This window comes from Podarcis liolepis, assembly GCF_965112155.1.
Source record: "Podarcis liolepis genome assembly, chromosome: 6".
Classification (NCBI taxonomy): Eukaryota; Metazoa; Chordata; class Lepidosauria; order Squamata; family Lacertidae; genus Podarcis; species Podarcis liolepis.
Window position 1 is genome coordinate 11,329,299 of NC_139559.1, and position 23,952 is coordinate 11,353,250.

The 23,952-nt window shown below is 45.6% G+C and overlaps 1 protein-coding gene across 3 annotated transcripts in view; it reads left to right on the top strand.

Annotated features, from left to right (window-relative positions):
• The first annotated feature begins 1,476 nt into the window (after positions 1-1,476).
• TAF4 (TATA-box binding protein associated factor 4) overlaps positions 1,477-23,952 on the top strand; it is a 76,515-nt gene continuing 54,039 nt past the window's right edge. The window contains exons 1-2 of one of the 3 annotated variants that reach the window (XM_083507361.1): positions 1,477-1,989; positions 4,131-5,204. In XM_083507361.1, coding sequence (XP_083363487.1) covers positions 1,560-1,989; positions 4,131-5,204 — 1,504 coding nt within the window. In that variant the 5' untranslated portion in view covers positions 1,477-1,559. Of the gene's footprint in view, positions 1,990-4,130; positions 5,205-23,952 lie in introns of those variants that run through there. The other 2 variants (XM_083507362.1, XM_083507363.1) reach the window with 2 other exon arrangements.

The window sequence follows — 23,952 nt, forward strand, 5'->3', positions numbered from 1 at the left end:
CCCAGATTTGGGGGTGAGGTCCTACATTCCTTCAGTCTCTGCACTTTAAAGCCTATCTGCTACCCTTCTCCTTTCAACTTACTTTAGAAACAGGAGTTGTCTCCTTTACATGCAAAGTGGAGATCTCTCCTCTCTCTCAAATAGCAACTTAAAAACTGGAAGGTATGACGACATGACTGCGATGTGAGCAGCCAGCTGCCGAGAATCCAGCTCGACAAGCAATCATTTTCCCACAGCCAGCTGCTCTCAGGACAGCATGAAATAAGGAAAAAAACGTCTGCGAGGATCAATTATACTAAAGAATTTCCTAAATGGAAAGGCGGCGGCTTGACGTGGTGGGGGGGAAAAGATTTCTTGCCGGCCTCGCAGAGAGAGAGTGTTAAGGAAGCGATTTGAAAAATAAAGGCGGGAGAGGAGGAGGGCGCTGATTTTGACACTGAAGAGGACTCTTTAAAAATATTTTTAAACAATAGGGAGGGAGGGGGCGCATTTCAACTGGGGCGGGGAAGCTTGTGCGTGTGTCTGCAAAACGGGGAGCCCCATGAGAAGGATTGGGGGGTGTCGAGAGGATGTAAAGGCGCCGGGGGGGGAAGGGTTCCCCCCCGGGTTGCCGTGTGAGAGATCTCAAACTCTGTTAGAAACCAAGGCTGAGGGAAGGAAAGAGGCGGCAGCCGGCATGGCCAGGAAGCGAGCGCGGGCCCTTCTTCCCCCAAGGCCGAGGCGAGCGGGCGAGACCCCCGTCTCCTCAGCTAAGAGGCGAGGCGGGCGGGCTTCCCCAGCGGGACGAGGCCCTTCTCACCTACAGGCAGCCGGGCCGCCGCCGGGTCAAGCCCGGCCCTCTCCCCTCACCGCCGCCCCTTCCCGCGGGTGTATCGGTTACAGCAGCTGGCACAGGTGCGGCGGGGTTGCCCTTCAGACCCGCTCCGCCGAGGGAAACCTCAGGGGCGCGCAGGCAGGGAGGGAGAAGAGCGGGAGCCGCCGCCGCCGCCGCGGAACATGCAGCCATTTTGGGCTTCGCCAGACAAAGAACTGCGACGGCGGCTGCTCGCCTCTGAGGCGGCGGCGGCGGCTGTCAACAGTGCCGCCTCCGCCACGCTCGCAAACCCCTCTCCGCCAACCGCGCGCGCACCCGCCGCTCCTCCCTTCCCCCTTCCCTCTCCTCCTCCTTCCCCCCCCTTCGCTAGGCCGCAGCCGGGCCCGCCGCCGCCCGTCCCCTCACTAAGCGCTCGCAGCCATTTGCCCGAGCTTTTATAGCGACCGGCCGTCCAATCGGGAGCCGGCGGAATCCCTCTCCGGCCGCTGATGTGATGCCTCGGCTGCCGGCCCGCCCCTCCCCTCTTTCCCCCCTCCCTCGCGCGCATGCCCAGTGCGGGAAGGCCGGGGCGGGAGGGGAGCTGGGTGTATGTGTAAAATGAGTGAGTGAGGGAGAGAGGGGAGGGGTGGCGAGCGCGAGGAGGGCGGGGGGAGGGAGGAGTGAGAGAGGAGGAGGAGGAGGAGGAGGGGGGCCGGCAGGCGGTCGGTCGGGCGGGAGCCTCTCACAGGAACCCTCCAAAAAAAAGATGGCGGCGGGCTCGGATCTGCTGGATGAGGTTTTCCTGAACCCTGATGTGGACGAGAAGGTGGTGAGCGACCTGGTGGGCTCCCTGGAGTCTCAGCTGGCGGCCTCGAGCCACCACCACCAGCACCACAGGGCGCAGGAGCCCCTCAGGGCCGCTGGGGGGCTGCTGGGGAACCATGTTGTGAGCAGCAGCAGCAGTAGCAGCAGCCCGAGCCCGAGCCCTGGAGGAGTAGGAGGAGGTGGCGGCGGCGGAGGAGGAGGCGGAGGAGGAGGAGGAGGAGGCGGCAGCAGCAGTGCTCATGTCCACACCGAGAGCCCCGGCAGCGGCACCGGCACCACCACCGGCGGAGGCAGCGGCAGCAGTAGCGCCGCCGCCGCCGCCACCAGCGCCGCCAAGATGGGACTCAGTGGCCCCGAGATCACCAAGCCAGGTAACCTGGCGAGGCGACGGGGGGTGGGGGTGGGAAGGGGCTGCCCCCTTTCCTCAGGGGGCAGAGGGGGCTCCCCTTCTCCCCTCCCCCCTGCTGCCCCCGTTCCCCCCCTACTCCTGCCTCTTCCCCCCTAAACCGGGACTGCTGGCTCCCCTCCTTGCTCTTTTCTCTTTCCTTTTCCTCTTTCCCATTCTCTCTCTCTCTCCCCCCCCCCCAGTTGTTGTTATGATAGGAATTGGAGTGTGCAAGGGGGTGGCTGGGTGGAGAGGGTCGGGGGCGAGGGAGGCCTTCCTAGAATGCCAACCTCTCACCCTCCAACCCCCCCTCGCTCCCCTCCCCGCAACATACTATTTTTGGCTGGGACTGGCCTCCCCTCCCCCCCTTCCTACTACATCTAGAGTGGAAATGGATTATTAAGGGGTTTTGTTGTGGTTGTATATGTGTGTATGTATGGCAGTTCTCCTCTTTAACACCGTCTCCACCCCCCTCCTTTTTAATTATGTCATCCCTTCCCCCCACTTCAATCTCCTGGTAGCTGGGGTATTTGGGGTGCTCCTGATTGATCGGGAGGGGAGACCCTTGGCATTTGACTTCTGCGCCTCCTCCCCTCCCCCCTACCCACTGCCTTGTCAAAGAAATAAGAAATTGTGTTGTTTACAGGGGAGATTCTCCCGTCCTCTCTCTCCCTCTCCCTCTGTATATATATAATGCTCTTCTGGAGCTGTCTGAATTCTTCCTTGCCCTCCCCACTCTCTGTAGCCGAAGTGCAAGGATTTTTGTGTGCGGGGGGGGGGGGCATTGTTATTAATCATGACACCAGCTTCCCTTGAGAAGAGGAAGTGATGGGGGGACGTCGGGGTCAGGAACCCTTTTTAAATATACCTCTTTGCAAAGGCCAGTCTGTTTGGCTGCTTCTCCTTCCGTTGTCGTCGGGGTTATACCTCAACCTTTTGAGTATCTTCTTTCTCCTTAAACAATATGCCAGGCTGTGTGGTTTGCTTCGAATCTGAGGACAAGCCCCTCTTGCCCGTGGGGTTGGGAGAGATGACAGCCCATCTGTGAATGTTTCCCCCTTTATAGCAAGACAGTGGACTGTGAGGGGTATCATAACATTTGGTCCTGTCTTTCATTGCATGGCTAGAGGAGCATTGTAAGGGAAAGAAAACAGTTCTTCTCTCCCCTTCCACCACCATGATTTACACTCCCCTCCCCCTCTATATATTTTTCCCTCGCTTTTGTGTGACTGAAATATTACAGGGATGCTGTTGCACGTAGGACTCCAGGTTAGTAAAGGGGGATCTTGGAGGAATAACCCTCCGGTAGCCCTGATTTGTGTGACGTTATCTATCTGATTACAGTCCTCCTACTTGTGTCTTCTAAATACGGGGCCTGTAAAGTCAGGGATGGTGTAACACATAATGCCAGGCTTTGCTAGGGTCAGTGGGTTTTCTGGGTGCAAAAGAAGCATCTTTGCTAGTATTTGTTTTCCTTTGTAGGAGCAGCAATCAAAGCAGCAGGGTTTAATGTGTGTATGTTTAAGAGGGAGGGTGAAGTCCTCTAACATTGCCTTGCAACCTCTTGCCTTCTATCATCTCTCTGACAGCTGCTGTTCAGTCCCACTTTTCCACGTTGTTCCATTCAACAGGAAACATTTAGCCACTAGGTTTTCCTGTAGCAGATGAGGGGATTGTATGGAGGGGGTTGAAGCCTCTGGGCTGCCCCCTATTTACTTTTCTCTTTTTTCCTCCCTGCAACTGCTAGAGCAGGCTTGCAGTAGAGTATTATCAAACACAGTGCTATAGTGTCCAAAGAAGGAAAAAGAAACACATAATCAATCCCCTTAGGAACTGATTTCTTATTGTGTGTGTCATATATATATATATATGGCTTTGGTTAATTATTAAGTTTACCGTTTGTGGGGGGATGGGAACAGTGAGATGATTTTTTTTATTTTCTGCTCTGGAAATATTTTCACCTTTTTCATGTCATTCAATATAGAGAGTTTAAGACAAAGGAGAAGACTCTGTTTTAGCAGAGTTTGGCAGATGTTTTCTTCTTGGCTTCTCTAGTCAAAAGACTTCTTGGCTTCTCTCTTATTTTTGTATGTTCTTGTCATTTAATCGCCTTTGTTTTATTTGCAGGAGCTGGTGGAGTGCAAGGGAGTGTTATCAATCATAACGCCAGGTCCCAGGGTTCTACTTTGGACGGGACCACCACAACCAGCACCAGCACCACTGCACCTGTCCAAGGCGGATCTGAAGCTGCTGTCACCCCAGGGACCCTTAGCCAGGGTAAATCAGTGGTAATCAGCACCATGGCAACAGCTTTATCTACCAGGAATGGTAAAATTGGGACCACGACAGTGCAGACCTTGAATGGGAGTAACGTAGTGATGAATTCTCACGCTGCTTTCTCGGCCACGCCTGTAACAGCAAACCCTACCGTAATCCCTGCTGTCACCCCTCTTGTTAACAATGGACCTGGAAATGTGGGGAAAGTCAGTACCGTTAACGCCGTCTTGCCATCCGCTTCAAATACCGTCATCCAGACTTCTTTCCTTGGCACCGGGGTGTCCTCCGCCTCTTCGCCCTCCCCAACGGTGATCTCCTCACAGCAGCCCCCAAGTATTGGAGCTGGGGGACCAACTGTAGCATTGGTGAGGCCACCCATTCACACGGCAGGACCCTCCGTGGCTGCAGCCACCCAGAACGGGAGCAATACTGTGATCAATTCGACCATCAACGTGGGGAGTTTTCCTCCCGCGGCTGTCGCTGCAGCCACCGTGGGGTCTGGTGTTTCCCTCCAGACCACCCTCGTGAACAGCCAGCCAGGTTCTGGGGTACCGGCTGCACCCACCACGCAGGTCATCAAATCGGAGTCTCCTAAAACTATTGTGCAGACGGTAACTCAACAGCAGACTCTGGCTGCTGGTGGCCAGCCCAGTACTACAGGGGGTAATATGATAATCGGGCAAACTATGCAAGCTGGCCTGCCCAACGTGGCCCCTAATCCTGGTGGGGTTCCTCCTGCGCCTCCAGGCACCCCCACAGGCCTGGCCAAGGGTGCTGCCAACACAGTGGCGCAGAGCCTACCAAGGACTCCGACGGCAACTACGAGTGGAATCAGAGCAACTTTGACTCCCACTGTTTTAGCACCTCGTCTGCCTCAGCCTCCTCAGAATCCAACAAATATTCAGAACTTTCAGTTGCCACCAGGTAAGGAAAGGCTTGAAGGAGTCCCCCCTCTTTCTTTTTCTGCGCTATTGGTGCCTATTGCTTAAAATGAAGCAAATGTTCCGGATTTTACTGTAAATGCAGGGTTGGACAGATTGTACTGTGAAGGTCTCTTTGGACATGGAGTTACATGTGCTCTGTTCTGCATATTCCAATTCGTTGTAATTGGCATTATGCAGGTAGCTGTTCAGGAACCAGTTGATGGACATTTTGCAGCATCTGTAAATTTGAAATTGTTCTGGGTAGATTGCGCTGCTCTGATTGCATCTAGTCTGTTAGCAGCTTTTCCTTTAGGCTTTCCTCTGCCACCATGAGGGCTAGAAACACAACTTTGCTAAAAGAAGCAAAATCTGAGATTCTTTGGATTCCAGTAGAAGGTTTATGAGTTGCACAGCTTTAAATCATATTGATCTTTTCCCCAGAGTAGTACATTACATCCACATGGAGTTTGGTTTTTCAAAGGACCAGAGCATGCTGGTATTGAACCCTAGGAGAGAATGCACTGCTAGGTAAATTTTTACTTGAGCGTTAAGTGAGCAAAGCAGTAAACCTGCAGTACAGCAAAGTGCTTTACTACTGTGCTAAGCGAAGGAGATATGTCCTAGCATCTTCCCACTTCTTCTCCTCTGTTTCAGCCTGCCACTGTTGTCACAGAAGCAGCAAAAAGCAAGTACAGTTTGGGAGCAGATCTGCTTTCTTTTTTCTCTTGATTAAAATGACACAAAAATGCTGTGCTTATGGCCCTTGATGGTTTTTAAAACTGCCATGTCTGGAATAGCATTCCAGCCTCATTCTGTCCTCACTTCACCCTGTTGTGGGTAGTGCTGAAGCACATGTAGTAGCTAAGATCATGTTTTGGTACTAAGAGGCAACGTGGGAAGGAGCTTCTCTGGTCCAAGACCTAATACAAGGCTGGATTAATTTCATTCTGCTTTTCCTTCCTTATGATCCCAAAGTAGTATATCCTACGGCTTCAATAGCTTCAGTTTGTGACTTTAACTGAGATGTTTTAAATAATTAGTAAAAATGGTGTGTCTAGCTTTCTCTTCTTACTGAGTATTACATGGGCAGCATTCTCTTCTAGTTGTTGCCAGCCTTTCACAGTGATGCACCTTTCCCCTGACATTCTTTTGTGGTGTAGAAATATGACAGCAGTAATCTGAACTGGCTGTTTCAGACCTTTACACCTGTCAATTCCACCTGAATTCCACATGCCTATGAGAATATGCAGCTCTAATTGACACTTATAGTTGAATATTAGTATCCCCCCCAAAATAGTATTTCTTATTGCAAGGTGGTATTGCTACTACACAAAGCACATCTAATTATTCTCCCCCCCCCCCCCGTTGCTACCTAATGAAATCAATGCGGTGCATGCGTTCTGTGTGCTTCATTTCAGTGGATCTCTGAGTAGCAAAGCCAATATGTTGGTTGAAACATACTTGGCGAGCTGCTTAGATTGATATGTTTATCACATAAGAGAGACCAGCAGCCCTATTATATTGCTGTACTGTACTTTTCTTCTACAGTAGCATTTTGTATGCAGCAGCTGATGCTCTTGCTCAGTTCACTGAAGGCTGCCTGTTATATCCTCTATAGAGGCTGGCTAGATATTCAGAAAACTTAGGGTATTTGCATTGGACAGAAAGATACTGCATAGTAAGCTTAATTATGTCCACGGTTCAAGGCAGTCTTGAACTGTGCAAGAAAGCTTTCCACACCATGTAATTGCTGTTCTTCATTGCATTCTTAATTTGAAAGGGGGTGGGGGAGTTATTCACTCTGCCTCTCCAAAAGTTCTGTCTTCATTTTCTTTCACGTTATAAATGGCTTGTATAGAACAAGGGTGCTTAGCTGTTAAAAGAAGCAAAGCTCCATTCTGATAACAGAATTGCTGGGGTACAGTTTAGAAGGTAGGGAACATAGGAAGCTGCCTTGTACAGAGTCAGACCATTGGTCAGTCTAGCTGAGTGTGGTCTACACTGACTGGCAGCAGCTCCTGGATTTCAGACAGGTGACGCTTGCAGCCCTACCTAGAGATTCAGGGGATCAATCCTGGGCTATTCTGTATGTGAAGCAGACACTGTACCATGGTGCTATGGCCTGTCCCTGTTCCAGTCCTCCCAGTCAATGTGTTCCAGACCAAATGTATCCCTATATTTCTGGCCCCACACAAAACCAGATAAACCTGGGCCTTTGTATTGGGGATGAACAATGCATCATGAATGTATTGATTTTACTGCCACAAGATGTGGAGACGGCCACTAGGTTTCATAAGGCATAGATATACACAGGTTTTAGCCACGTGGTTCTGAATCTATATTCATTTTCATTTGTTTTACCTAGCCACTTTGATTAGTGCCTTTCAGAGGGGAAAGCGAGATTTTTTTGGTACTGTATAAATTTAAAAAATGGGGACAAGAAGCAGGGTGTGATTGCTATCTTCATGCCCAGCTCTGGGGGTGGAATCTAACTGACCACTGTTGGAAACAAATTGCTAGACTAAGTGGACTTTGGTGTGATCCCGTTGTGCTGCTATTGTGTTCTCATGCCAAAGGCACAAACCCATTTTTCCTAAAGAGAGGGTGGCTCATTGAACATCATTTCATTTGACGTCATTTTTCTAGTTAGTAGGAGTTGCAAACATATTGCAACAAATGCCCTCGAAACACAACAGCTTTTTCTGCACTGAAATCTTCAAGGGCAGGCCTTTGAAGCTTCGCTGAGGACTTTGCTGCCACTCTTTTTAGTTGCCTATTGAAATGTGAAAAGCTGCCCCTGTGGGGCTAGTAGTGTTGCAGAAAGAAAATCTTACCTAAAAACAACTGTTGTGTACCTTTTCAATAATCCGTTTTGCGATTTTAAAAAGGCTGTCCATTTGCAAAAAATACACGTGCTCCAGATCATGACAAGTGTGGCTTGCTCTCTAGAAGATTTGGACTTGTGGTTACAGCAAAATCCAAAAGTGCCACGACACGCCTGTCTTGTGGGGGGAAAATTATGACTTCAGTTCTATGCACCCTTACTTGGAAGTAAGCTCTGTTGTACTCAATGGGTTTACTGCTGTATAAACACCCACAGGACCAGGCTGCAAATCACTGAGATGCAGTTCTTATACTGTACTCATGATTTTTATAGTGTAAAAAAAATACTTTGTACGCATACCGTACAAAGAGGCAGTCAGTTTCATTGCTTAAATTATTTACAATATTTAATCATCACTTTTTAATGAAAATGCCCAAAGTGACATATAACCAAAGATTAGAATACAACAGTATGCAAGCACTTAAAAAGATAGAACCATTAAAAAGTTGCAATAAAACACAATTGCTGCTAAAAGTCAGATGGAATTAAGACACCAAAATGTTTTTCAGCAACTGCCAGGAAGCATATTGACCCCCCAACCCTACTCTGCTAAGCAAGAAAGCCCTAAAGTTTGGGGGCTTGCCTATAGCTCAGTGTCAGAGAGCATATGCTTTTCATGCCCAAGGTACCAGGTTAATTTCTTTGTACTAACAGTTAAAAGATCTCGGGTGGAAGGGCTTTGAGTTTAGAAACTAATGTCAGAAATGGGTAATGGTGTTTTTTCTTCTTCGGTGCTTGTGCATGTGCAATCATGAAGGGGAATCCTGTTGCCCTTTAGGACCATAAGGCCTGATGTTCTGAGAGGGGGGGGGTATATGTAATGCAAGTTGCAGTATCAAGAGGCTATAGCAAGTTTGCTCCCAGGTAGAGGAATCTTCAGTGTTTTATATATTTATTTGATGCATTTAAATCCCACCTTTTCCTCCAAGGAGATCAAGGTGGTGTACTCTGTCCTTGTTTAATCGCCACAACAGCCCTGTGAGGTAGGGAAGGCTGAGAGGCAATGACTGGCCCAAGGCCGATTAGCAAGCAGTGTTAGAAACTCAGATATATCAGCTAGGCTCCAAAATAGCCCTTAAACCAAGGTTACGGTTGCCTAAGACGGCTCTAAAGTCTTATTTTTTAAATGATGGACTGACTGTGATTGATTATCTGTTAAGCATCAACTAGTTCAGATGACAACCTTGAGCTAGGTAAAGGGCTTTGAGAACTTTAAAAAAGAAAGGTCACTTGATCCATGGACAGTCCACGTATACCGTATTTTTTGCACCATAACACTCACTTTTTTCCTCCTAGAAAGTAAGGGGAAATGTCTATGCGTGTTATGGAGGAAATGCCTACGGGTGGCATGCCTACGGATTTTCCTCCTCTAGAAACTACGTGCGTGTTATGGTCGGGTGCGTGTTATAGAGCGAAACATACGGTATATTGGCATGTTCCTGCCTCTTTTTTCTTAATAGTGATAGCTGCTGCTCAGGCTGCACAGAAAAAGCATTTTGGTTCCTGAAATTCATTCCAATTACGCAGATGAAGCATAACAGAGAGAATTCTGCAGGATGTGGTATTTGTGTGTGAAAATACTCCCGATCCAATAATCCCAAGGCATGCACCTCCAGATGGTGGAGACGTCAGACATCATCTTGGCTCGTGGGCATCTTCACTTGGTTGCCAGTGGTTGATAGCCAGATGCAGAACATGCCTGGCTAATTTCGAACACTGCAAGTGAGGATTTGAACCCAGGCCTCACATGTCGTAGTCTGATGCTCTGCTACCATTATAACATACTGCCTCTGGCGCATCCTCTGACATGGCAGTTTAGTGTGCTGAAAACAGGGTTCCTCAGCCAGGTGCTCTTTTGATGTTTTGGACTACAATTCCCATCAGCCCCAGCCAGCATGGTGAGCGGAGTTGTGGTCCAAATCCTTGGGAGGGGTACCAGGTTGAGGATGGCTAGCCTGAAATCATAAACGGCATTTTAGATATGTGCATATTACAAAGCAGAGAGGCCCCCTTTAATGAGAACATGAATTATTACTAAGTTCCATATTGTGAAGCACCTGCTCCCAAGGAAGGCACTGAAAATCTAGCTGGAGTGGGATTCAGAAAAGGGGAAAATGTAGCTGTTTTGCCTACTTGCCTACTACAACGTGCTTGCTAAGTGTAGCAGTGCTCATTGATGTGGGAGATAATGGGCCCAGAGCTACTTGGAGCTGAGTAGACTGCATTGCAGGGTAGGTGGCACACTTCTTTGTCCCAAATGGAACAGGTACTTAAACATCCTGAAGAAATTATGTGCTGGGAAAACAATAATGCTGAGAACTTTTTTCACTAGTTGCCCAGAAAAGCTGCATTCTTAGGGTTCATGCCCCCCCTCACCAAAGGGCACGTCAAGCTAAGGAATACTAGCTACTAAGCATCAATAAATCTAAAATGCAATGCAAATTGGAAGCTATTTCTAGAGGCTAGAAATTTTAAACTACTGGAATACTATCCCTAGAGTAGATCCAGGTAGACAGAGATAAATAGTTTGTTTGTTTTCAAATGGCACCTCCCCTTTTACTTGGAAAGATCCCCCCCCAAAAAAAACCCCACCTTTGAGTATTTTTATCTTTACTGCATCTTGAACTGTTGGATAGAATAGGCTTGCAGCTGAAATACTGTTTTCTTGGCGAGGTTAGGAGGTTTCATTTTGCTTTATATGGTACCTAACTGGTCATGAGATCAGAACTGTCAGTTAGTGTGTGGTTTGTTTGAAGTCTTGCCTGGACCAGAGGATTTAGCTGATTGGCTCATGCTATTTGCATTTTGATTTATCAGAGCCTGGTGTGAAGTTTTGGTTCCTGTACATTGTGTGGTACACAATGTGGGTTCTGGGTTAATATTTGGAGTGGGCGGGATGGCTCTGTTTTGCAGATGAATTTTTATCTAATTCTGAATCTTGTAGGGGGTTGGACTTTCATTCTTTACTGAGTTTTTGTGAAGTGCAAAACCGCAAGATACTTGGGGTGGCACATAATACTATAAATCTCCGGAGCTTCTGCATAATGCCTCACTTATGCAAGATATAGCCATAAATCTGCACAAAGCAGCGTTAAAGTTTTCTTTCTGAAAAAGCTGTCACTCACTTCTACGGCTGTCTTTTGAGTGTCCTCTAGTCTCTTCTGAGAGTACAATAAATTTAGGGACTTAAGTTCATTATTAACATAACAACTAACATTACGCATATTCCACTGAAGAAAGCATTTCTTGAACTTCTTGAAGTAGCAAGAAATTTTGAAAGATTGGACCCTGAAATATTTTAACATGGGTCAGTGAAGTTAGTAGATTGTTTATTTGCTCATTTTTTATCGGGAGCGCTCATCTCTTACAGTAGTTGCTCCATGCAATTATATTTTCATATAAAAGTAGGCCCTAATAATATCCCATCTTTCTGTCCCCATTTGTCGCCATACCCTTGCCTCCTCCAATACTTATCAGACCTAGGCCTCATTTAAAAGTGATGTCCAAAGTAATAATGCAACCAGGGCATCAGCTGCTACGTGTTCAGGTTTGGCCTACAGGTGTTATTCCTGTCTGGATTGCGGATTCCTCTTGTGCTAGCACAGTGCATGTGTAGGTAAGGATGTGAAGATCAAACCCCACATTTCTTCCACGAAGCCTTTGACTTAACCCTCTTGACCCATATTTAACCCCCAGTTGAAAAAATACCTACCGGTATGTACATGCAAGTGAATTTGTAGGTATTAATTTCTGTTTATTTTCTCTCTGTTCTTCCCTTCCCTCTGTAGTCGTCATCACTGTCAACACTGTAAGCTATATAGTTTCAAATTTGCCTTTTCCTCCTATTTATTCTGTAAAACATTGTTTGTGACTCTGTATATTATTATTAGCAGTCATTCTCTTCCCCGCCTCCCATAACGAATTAACAATCTTTAGCTCTTTTCTCCAAAAGAATCGGGGTTAGTTTTTAATATCAAATGCAGGTGTACGGAGAGATTAAGTGCCTGGTCTCTTGGGCTGCAAGAGGTTTCATGCTATGGTCTAGCAGTTGTTAATATTTTAATCAACTCAGTGAAGCGTTGGCTCCTAAAAATTTCAGAGTGGCTGCTAGGTATTGAATATATGTTTTCAGCCCCGAACAAAGAATGATTGTGAATATAATGTCTTTGGGGAGTTAGAGAAGAAAAGATTGTTAAAAGATTTGTCAGGTTACGCCAAGTAGAAACCCATTGTCTCATTTAGATGGCTTAAGTTGCATGGTGGAGTTCTGATGCACAAAAGGTATCGTGTTAAACAATGGTCCCAAACTGGAACATGCAAGACAAAGTTCAGACTTTTTGTGAGAGAGGATTCTATGTAAACTGGACACTTTCTATGGCTTCCTCAGCAGCACCTCTCTGTCTGTCTGTCTGTCTCTCTCCACCTAGCCAGGTCTTCCAACTGTCCTTGCCTCAGCTGAATCACCAAACTGCTTCTACAGATTCATCGATGTAAAGAGCAATTTGTGTGTGCTTGGTATGGCGAGGGAAACTATGAATATGGGCAAGGAAGTTATATTTTGTTTCTAGCAAACTGTAAGCAGCATCTCACTTGGTGAACCTTTTAGTGATTTCTCTTACACTCATTGCTCCCAACTCCCCAAGTCTTGCCACTTCCCTGAGAAATTAGATGATTGCTCCAGTACTGTATTCTATTTCTTGGACGCTGTACTTAACATGTGCTTATGGTTGACACTGCCCTGGTTGCTATTCCTGGGTCACACGGAGGCTTCTGACCACATGGTTCTTTCTAATGGCGCGTTAAGCAATACACAGGTGAGAATCTTTGTTCACACTGGACTCTGCATGGGCGCAACCATTAAAGAGATGCTGATCATGGTGGTACCGTGCAGGAATGCATAAAGTGAGTCTAAGGTGCCCCTGCTGCATTTGTCTCTTGATAGTAGGAAGTCTTCGACAGACTAGTGGTTGAATTAAATGAGAACTTGCTGGTTGACAGCTGCCTGCCTCTAGCTTAAAGAGGGAACTGCAAGAAACACTTTGAGGTCAAATTAATATACCCCAAGTAGGAAATGCTATGCAAATAATTTGCATAAAAGTCCTTGTAGTTAGTTCTCTGGTAAGGTAAAGCTAAAGGGACCCCTGACCGTTAGGTCCAGTTGCGGACGACTGGGGTTGTGACACTCATCTCGCTTTACTGGCCAAGGAAGCCAGCGTACAGCTTCCGGGTCATGTGGCCAGCATGACTAAGCTGCTTCTGGCGAACCAGAGCAGCGCACAGAAATGCCGTTTACCTTCCCGCCAGAGTGGTACCTATTTATCTACTTGCACTTTGGTGTGCTTTCAAACTGCTAGGTTGGCAGGAGCAGGGACCGAGCAATGGGAGCTCACCCCATTGCGGGGATTCGAACCGCTGACCTTCTGATTGGCAAGCCCTAGGCTCTGTGGTTTAACCCACAGTTCCACCCGCATCCCTTTGGTTCTCTGGTAGATTTTACTTAAGCCTCATGGTAGTAGTAGGCTTGGTTTGTAAAAGGTGTGGATCAAACAAGAGTGTGTGTGGGATAGCAATTTTCTTGACTCTATGTTGAAGGGTTTAATTTTACACCATAGCTCATTGATTTCTGAAATGATGAGGCATGGTAATGTTTAAAGTGTAGCATGTTGGGTTTTGAAATTATTCCTATGATGCATGTTATTGGATCAATTGTCTTGGACGGAATGAGTGATGAGTTGTCAAGTTGCATAGAACTCTGCTTTTCTGATGCGCAGGAATATGTTGCTGTTCAGCTTCAGAAAAAGTGTGTCTCAGACAAGCAGTGTAAAAGGTATTAGAACTCCTTTGAACCCTATTTGCTTTTCTGTGGGTACCATTCAGCAGTCATACTTATAATTGCCATGTTTGGTTTGGTTAGCAAGCTGATACTTCAATCCCACATTTTCCTCAAGAGAGTTCAAAGTGGCACAGGTGATCTTCCCCTTTAATCTTGACAACAGCCCTGTGAGGTAGTTCAGGTCGAGAAAGTGACTGACCCTATGCCACTCAGAGTTTGGTGGTTGGGTAGGGGTTTGGGACTTGGTACCTTCCCAGTCCGAGCCTGATACTCTAACCACTGTGTGACACTGGCTCTCATCTGTGAGAAAGCAGCTTTCTGAGTTTTGCCACCTTCTATGCACACACTTGGCTTCACCATTTGGAGTTTGTATCCTCCACTTAAAAAAAGCAAAGCAAAGCAAATTGAGGTATTAAATTGTTGTTTCTAGAGGCCTGGAGTTTGCTTAGTAAAATAATCTTTTTTAGTACTAGATTCACACTCTGAAAGACATGCAGATACACAAATTTACAAGCCAATCATTACCTCAACAATATGGGGACTAACATCCTTGTTGTGTTTCCCACCTGCTGGCTGTATCCTGAGGCAAAACTCAGTTGTGAGTTTGAGACCATTAGACAAGGAGTTTTCCCAGTTCTGATCCACACTAGGAGTGATCATCAATAGGGGCAGGGAAAAATCAAAAGGTGCGAAATCTGCTTCATGAAGATTCATCTTGTATCAAGTCCCCCCCCCCCCCATTTCTAGGTTCTAAGTAACCGTTAGCTTATATACCAGAGGCGAACAACTTTTTCAGCATTCAGGCTTCTCAGAATTGTGCCTTAAGATGATTGCAATTTGAGTATTTGCCAAACATTAGACTTTGCAAATCATTTTTATGATTGGATGTGTCAAGTTTTAGACATATTGCCCATATCATCAGCTATATTTGTTTAAGTGGGGCGTAAATGGGAGGGCAGGAGAGAACCCTACCTGAGTAAAAAAAATAACGATAGTGAGGTGTGGAAGGATTCAGAATGGCTTTGATGTGGCAGCTGTTATGCGAATTGCCTTTCAAACATTGTTGTGGTAGAAATTGCAAGGTGTGAGAAGGGCAGCTTGTTTGTCTTGCCTGTCTGATACTTGGTACTTAACTCATGATACTAAATAGTGCAGGGACACTCTTTGGTTAAAGTGGAAGCTGGGCATACCTCTTGCAGGCAGGAGATTCTGCAGCACCTTGATGAGCACGCCTTGAAGAGTGTACAGGAAACCACCCATGCAATGCCCCTGACAGATGCTCCAGATCATCATCTGCCTGCAAGGAGCTACCCAGGTAGTGGAAAGACCACCAGCATTCCTAAGAGAGTGGCCACCTTTGGATGATCAAATCTCTGCTTATAAGCGCGAACATAATACACCCTTCACTCCCTACCTTGCTGTGTGAGTGGTTTTGCCTTTGAAGCAGGAAACTGTGATGATGAATGGTTTCTAAACAAGCCAGATTATATGAAGCCAAAAGGTTTAGAGTTGCTTTTAAGAAGCCGGCTTGTTTGGAAGCCATTAACTATTGCTCCTTTTTCAGATATGATGGGAAGCTATGGTCGATGGCAGCTTCCTGACATGTTTGCTTGCTCGTGCAAAGGGAAGAGTGAGGTGGGAGCAAAGGAGCTGGGTTTTTATTAAGATGAGTTTTGATTGTCAGAACGTGGTCATTGCGTCAGGTGTGGAGGTGCCCGGGGGGGGGGGGAGGGGAAGAGGTTGGTAGCTAAAAGTCAGTATAATCCCGGACATGCACCTGAAAATCCTGGTAATCTACCCTGACCTTCGCAGGATATTATTTACATTTATTGCTGTTCAGTGGTTTTGGTTCAGAAGGTGTCATCCTTTCTCAGAAAGAGATGCAGTACTGTATTAGCTGCATGAGTAAAAGGGCCACTAGGTGGTATTGTGAAGAGAATAGGAGAGGAGTTAATAGAAGTGGGTGTTTAAGTGAAATAAATTGCATGCGGGAGCAGGATCTTTGTGACATTATCATTAATGTCCCTAGGCCAGGGGTGCCCTCCAGATGTGGTGGTGACAGTCTGATCATCTTCATCAGCACTTGCCAGCATGGCCAGTGGTCAGTAGTAGTATTAGAAACCAGGATATATAAGCTAATTGCCAAATGGTATCTTTAATCTAAGTTACAGTCACCACAAGAGAACGTCTAGGTGCCTTTTTTTTTTACAGTGAAATTTATTATTATTTTCATTTCTATACTGCTTCATATTTTAAAGGGGAAAAATCTCCAAGTGGTTTACAACACATTAAAACATCAAATAAAACAATCTAGGATAAAAAAAATTCAAGCTACAAGGAAAATATTTCAGATCCTTCTCCAAGTGATATTTTGCTTTCCCCATATTTATTTACCTACCCTTTTTTTATAGCTGGCCCCATAGCAGAAGTACTCAAGCCAGTGTGGTTAGATTGTCAGACTTAGGACCTGGTAGATCAGGGTTCAAATCCCCACTCAGTCATGAAGCTCACAGGGTGACCTTGGAGTCAGTTGCAGCCTTTTAACCTACCTCACAGGGTTGTTGTAGGGATTAACTGAGGGGTGGGTGTGAACCATGTACTCTTTGGGAAAAAAGGTGAGAAATAAATGCAATAAATAAGCTCTTCTGCTTACCTGCTTAAGAAAGCTGGAGGGGTCAGCCAGATGGAGATGTCAGTTGCCAACCTGGCATTCAGAGATCTCCATGTGGTCACAAAAGGACCTGCGCCAGTCGCAAAACGCACCTGGCTGGTTTCTAACACTGGTACCATGTTGTGTACCCCTGCTGTTTAGGTTATTTTGGCTGGGCAGGGAGGGCAAAATAGGCTTTATAGTATTCGGCTGTTTATGTAAATAACTACATTGGGCTCTTACAAACATAATGGAAGTTATCTCTTTAGCCATGGTTAATATGCTTTTTATCGTCTGCTGTCTTCGATACAAGTTTTTCCCACTTACAAAGGCTCTCCTGAAGATCTCGGATATCGGGCAGGGATGTAATTGATCAGGTGGTCCTTGAGATATCACGGACCCAAGTTGTTAAGGGCCCTTTAAATTAATGCAAAGGACCTTTAATCTGGCCTGGTGACATGGGCAGCCAGTGCAATATTTTAAGCATCAGGCATTTGCTTTTTAACTACAGTTAACAGAGGTGGAAGTGACACTTAACCTTGCTTAAGGTGAGTAGGGAGAATTTGCCCTAGGTAGAAAGTATGCTGTACTGAGGACTACTCCCAGTCTCGTAACCAAAATTAAGAGATCAACTCTGTCATATAAAGGAAATGCATTTTAGGTTCATTAAAAATATGTCTTGATCACCACATATATTTTCAGAGTTACTGGAAGCTTAAACTAGCTGGTGTTTGTGGCATATTTCCTGTTGCCCACCATAGAGAATCATAGAATTGTAGCATTGGAAGGGACTCCAAGGGTCATGTAGTCCAAACCCCTGCAATGCAAGGATTCTGCCCACAGCCATCCCTGAGTGGGCTCGAACCGCCAACCTTTTGGCTAACAGCCACGCCAACACATTGCGCCACAGGAGGGCTGGATCAGATTTGCCTCCTTTCATCTTGGTAAAACTATGCTAAAGTGTTTGACTTCCCTACCTGCAGGTTAAGTATGAAGTCTCTGTTTATATCAGATTCAGGTCTGGCAAGCTTTGTTCACAACAGCAGAATGGAAAATTTCAGTGTTAAGTGAAAGCTTTAACTTCTAAACAACTTGATGGCTCTAATCTGAGACTCCTGAGGGTTTTCAAAAAGGAAGGGCATCCCCCCCCCCCGCAAGCTTTGCTCATAGAGACTACAGCTTAAGATAGCACTTGAGTATCTGCTTAAACCCCCTTTTAAGCAGCAGTACTGTGGGCATGTCACTTCTTAAAATATGTATATGACTTCCTTTGTATACGTATTAAGGATATACTATATTTGTTCCCATAAGTTTTCAATTGAGCTGGAAATGCCACTGATATATAATTTTTCTGCTTTTAAATATTTGTGAGCAAAGTTGCACCTATGCTGTGGATTTGCCTAATATGGATAAATAAAAGAGGGGTAAACAAATTACCAGCCTTTTATATTACCAGTCCTTGGAGGTGCAAGCCGGGTGATGGTGGTGGGCAGGTGCAGGTGTTTTGCAGAGGGTGGCTGGCCTGCGAAGAAGATTCACCTTGGACTTTAATCCCACACACCACTTCCTGCATGCTGCCTGGTGTGCAAAGGGCCTGCACCTAAGAGATAGAATCATAGCATTATAGAGTTGGAAGAGACCTTGAGGATCATCTAGGTAGTACAATCCCCCGCAATGCAGCTGCGGCCTTGCTGTTATCAGCACCACACTCTACCAAGATGAACTTACCTTTCCTGAGTCATGAAGCACGAAGAAGGAGCATAGGATAAAAAAATTCAGTGCCCCCCAATTCACCCAAGACTTTATTTATCCAAGGGTGGGAGAGGGGCAGCTCTTTATCAGGGGTCAGCAAACTTTTTCAGCAGAGGACCGGTCCACTGTCTCTCAGACCTTGTGGGGGGGCTGGACTATATTTTTTGGGGGGGGGGATGAACGAATTCCTATGCCCCATAAATAACCCAGAGATGCATTTTAAATAAAAGGACACATTCTACTCATGTAAAAACATACTGGTTCCTGGACTGTCTGCGGGCCGGATTTAGAAGGCGATTGGGCCGGATCCGGCCCCCGGGCCCTAGTTTGCCTACCCATTCTCTTTATTAATTATTGTACTTCCCTTTCTGCAGTGTGCATATACTGGCAGTTTAAATAATCTGTCTGTTTGATGACTTGGTTACACCTGTTTGATTACATTCATAGTCTAACTCAGACACATTCATGTACCCATTCATAGAGTTAGAATCATAGAATCATAGAATTGATTTTGAGGAATGGTGGTGCTTGAAGTCAAGTTTCTATCTCTTACGTGGTTGCCCATAATACTTTCAAGTGTGAGTGGTATGTTGTTATTATTACATTTATATTCCCCTTTTCCTCCATGGAGCTAAAGGTGGTGCACATTGTTCTCTTCCTCTCTCTGGGAGGTAACTAAAAATTGCAAGGCAGCGGTTGGCTGGAAGTCACAGCCTTATCTCTCCAGGTAGTATGTGTATTGGCAAGCAGCTTTTGAGGGATTCAGTTAAGGACTTTCCAGCCCATAAGCAGAGATCCCTTTTTAAGTGGAGATGCAAGTTCTCCACAGCTCTACCACTGTTATGGACTTTCCCCCAACTTCCCATCTAGTCACACGTGGACAGTATCAATATCGTCCAATACCAACTAGAGATGTGAATACTCAGGGGAGAAAAGAAGAAAAATGTGAAATACTGTATAGAGGAAAATCCCTCTTCTACCCATTTTTCTCTGCACCTTCATAACTTTAGTGCACTCGTTTATCTGATTATGGACTCTTATCTGGCCAAAACGGCACCATCCACACACAATAGTGAGGTATCTGCTTGCTGAACAGGAACACTTCATACTGCAATGTTTGGTTACAGCTCTCACATGCCCTATTTTAAATACCAAGATTGAAAAACGACAACACGTTTCCCTGATTGTGAGGAGTGTCTATTATTATTATTAGTATTAGTATTATTGTACCACCCTTCAGCTGAACATCACAGGGCGGTTTACAATATAAAAACACAAAAGTACGCAACACAATAACAAACAAAAACAATTACCCCCACCACCACCCAGTTTGAAAGGCCATAAATTGTTTTATTTAGCCAAAGGCCTGGGGGAAGAGGAATGTTTTTTCCTGGCACGTAAATATGTCTTAAGTACCTACAAGTAGAAATCCTCTGTTCTGACATTCATGGGCTTCACTTACAGTCCCCCAGTTCATTCTGCCCTTTTCCTTTTGCGTCTTACATTCTTTCCCACCATGTTGTTAGTGTCCCAGATCTATGCAGCTGCAAGAGGGCTTTTTTAGTTCCACCTGTGCTGCTGTGTCAAGGAAACAGTAGTGCAACGAGATAGCGGTCCCTCCACCAACCTGAAAAGGCGATTGGAGGACGAGAGAGAAGCTGTGCAATTGCCACTGTAGTTTTCCCAGACAGTAGAATGAACAGCTCTGTGCCTTGACTTTAAGGGCTGAAAAGAAGCTTTACATAGCAAAGGGACCGTGGAGGTGAGGGAAAGGAAGGGTATAGGGGGAGAAAGAAGCAGCTCTCTGGGACTTTGGCAGTTCAACCTCAGGCCTCTTCCAAGGAATTACTTGTGCCACTTTGTAGACAGGACAGTGGAAAGTTTTAGACATATGCTAAACTTATCTTTAAAAACCCCCGCTCTTCTCTGCATAGCTGTCGTTTGTCCTCAATGTATAGTCAAGGTCTCTCTTGCCCCATTTTCACTCAAGATATCAGAACACACTTGCTGTTCTCCAAGAAATGTGGCTTTTGTAAAGCCATATAGCGAGTGCCCTTGAAGCGCTTAGCTATTGACCTGAATGCGCTGTAAGGAATTTGTTTATCTCTCTAGATGTAAATGGTATGCAAAATATTAATAGAACACTGAATATTGAAATGGCATTGCACTCCTAATATTCACCTACCAAAGTTTATTCTTCTTTAGACTCCACATCTGCTCAGTGCAACTTGTGTCTCTGTCAAGTGTAATGTTTTGAAAATAGCTTGCCCCACATTTTAAAGGCTTGACAGCTATGAAAGCAGCTCATTGTCATACAGTTCACCAGAAAGGTGTACTCCAGACATTAATCCTTCATCACAACAACCATAGTCTAGATTGTGTTAATGTAACTTAAAACCAGCAACATTATAGTGGCAGCAAAATAAAAATAAAACCACACAGTATAGTGGACAGAATGTATGACTTGGATACCAGAACTGGGAGACTTGGGTTCAAATCCCTGCTCAACCATGATGTTTGGTGGGTGATTTGGGGACAATCACTCTCTTTTGACCTCCTTCACAGCGCTGTTGTGAAGATGATGGGATGATATTTATGTAAGGTAACATGAGCTTCTTGAAAGAAAGAATACAAATATGAAATGTATATTGCAATTGACAATGTGAATTTGGGAGCCATAAGGCGACTTCTCTTTGGTACAACCAGTGGTCTTAATCCAGCAGGTTTGTACCTGGCTGCACCTGCATGTGTTGGGCAAGACCTTTCAATTTGGTTTCTGTACACCAAAACCACCCACCCACCACCTTCCCCAGGTTTTTGGAAGTTTCTTTTAAAACTTGAGGGGGCAGAAACAATTGCTTCTCATGCTGCTCAGAAAGGAAGGCTGCTGTTTAGAAACAATTTAAAAAAGCTCCCCATGCAACACACCTGTAACGCTTTCTGCAGATTTTTTTAGTTGAGGCCAGGAAATTGAGGAGATTTCTTCCTAGTCCAAACAGGAATGATCCTTGTATGGATTCTGTATTATGCACAGAAGGTTGCTGATGGAGCTGGAGAGAGAGGGCTGTTGTATTCAGCAGAAAGCATGTGCTGTAGGGTGGCTCACTCTGTGGTGGGGGGTTCAGGCATCACTCTGTGGTGGTGGGGTGAAATCGGATGTAGATATTTCTGTACATCTCTGGATTAGGGGTTGTTACCGAAGCACAGTTGTTGTCCAGCCACAGCTGTTGTCTGGTGCCATCAGCTGTTGCACTGTGAACACACGCAGGGTAAAAGTGAAACAACTGTGGTCAGCTAATCCAGAATATTGTGCTGGCATGTGTTACAGCAGGAGCAGCAGCCACCATTGCAAGACACGTGCAGTTGTGTTATGCAGAACTGTCATATATAGGTCTGAATTGATTGAACAGAGGCTTGTTTCAGCATCCTAGAAGCACTTCTGCCAGCATAGCCCTGATTTACAGTTGTGCAACTGTACGCATTGTCAGATCTGGCTCCTTTGCTTTCAAGGGCAGGATGAAGTAAAGCCCTGAGTTGTATTTTGGCAAGAGCAGATCTCCTAGTTGTTCAGATGAATGAGCAAGTTTGACCCAAAAGCTTTTATAGAGGTCAGTCATATTGGTGCAAAGAGATTTCCTTGGTTGGTGTGGCTGGTCTCTGTAGGGCTAGACAGAATCTTTGCTTGACAGCCCTCACGTCTTCCAAGAGTTGCTGTGGTCTTGAGTCCTGACAGCACCTAATATTTTGCAGCAGTCCTTCACAATATTTTTACAAGTAAATTTAAAAGACCCCTGGACAGTTAAGTCCAGTCAAATGCGACTATGGGGTTGCGGCGCTCATCTCGCTTTCAGGCCAAGGGAGACGGTGTTTGTCTACAGACAGCTTTCTGGGTCATGTGGCCAGCATGACTAAACCGCTTCTGGCGCAACGGAACACTGTGATGGAAACCAAAGCACATGGAAATACTGTTTACCTTCCTGCCGCAACGGTACTTATTTATCTACTTGTACTGACGTGCCTTTGAACTGCTAGGTTGGCAGGAGCTGGAACAGAGCAGCGGGATTCGAACTGCCGGCCTTCTGATCGGCAAGCCCAAGAGCAGGGGTCAGCAACCTTTTTCAGCCATGGGCCGGTCCACCATCCATCAGACCCTGTGGTGGGCCGGACTATATTTTGGAAAAAAACCCCGAATGAATTCCTATGCCCCACAAATAACCCAGAGATGCATTTTAAATAAAAGGACACATTCTACTCATGCAAAAACATGCTGATTCCTGGACTGTCCACGGGCCGGATTGGGAAGGTGATTGGGCTGCGTCCAATCAGGCCCACAGGCCTTAGGTTGCCTACCCCTGCCCTTGAGGTTCAGTGGTTTAGACCACAGCACCACACACGTCCCTATCTTTACTTTTACCTTTGCCTATTTTATTTATTCCTTTATCTTTACCTGTTTTTACAAATAGCAGACATTGTAGTAGGTAGGGTGGATTTTGGTGGCCACAGGATGTCACTGCAGCTACACCAACCTGATGCTCCTTGTGTGTGCTCTCGTGCCAATGTAGTTGGGATACTGGATCTGTTTAAATCAGTGCTTTGTTTATATTTGCATTTCCCTGTGTGGTCAGAACAGTGTTTTTCCCTTTCATGAATAGAAGAAAATATCTTTTTTGGGGGGCTTTATAGTAAAATAAACTTAAAGCTCTTTTACAAGGGGTACGCTACTTTGTGGCATTTTCCTTGGCCTTAGTAAAAGTGTTACCATCCTGTGGCTTTGGGATTATTTCTGCAGGGGAAGGAGTTTCTGTGTTTTTCTGTCTGAGTCAACTGAAACTAGAAAGCTGCATGATGTAAATATCATTTAAGCTAGTTGAGGTCTGATGTAGAAATGTAGCTACAGTAAAGTCTGCAATCCTGTACCCGCTTACTTACTTGGATGTTACTTCTGAGTTGACATTTATCGGATTGTCCTGTGAGAGACTTACTATGTTTTCACCTGTGATAAGTAGTGTCTGCACTAATTCAGATTAATTAAATCTTAAACCAAGCATCCATTGTTTTCATGGAGGTTAGGCACTGGGTTCAAAAAGTCGAGAGGTATAGAGACAGCTTGTTTTATGTAACAAGATGTAAACTGGTATTATGCATTGACCATGCTGAAACAATGTGGAAAAAGCATACTGTGTTAGAGAATGAATTTGTGGATGTTCATAATTACAAACTGGGAATTTGGAATAGTCACGTATTCAGCAAGGTCCATAGTTTGGTGATTGGAGCATGTGGTTAGAATGTAGAAGGTCCCAGGATCATTTGCATGCTTAAACGATCTTTGATAGCAAGACTGGGAAAGGAGTTACTACTAGATGGAGGAAATGAACCAGTGTGCCAACTTGGTATAAGAGACTTTGTCTGCTCATATAAACATAGTTAGTCTTGCCCTAGGCAGACCTGCCAGGGATTCCAGAACTTCTTGTTGGGCAACAACTTGTGTGAGGATGGAAGCTGCATTTACACAAAAAGAGGAAAAGAGGGCACTGTTTACATATGCTTTTCATTTGGTGGTACTTTTTCTCTTGAAAGAGGGTCATCCTCATTGACATCAACTGAAGGTACCTAGGGGGTCTCCTTTACTC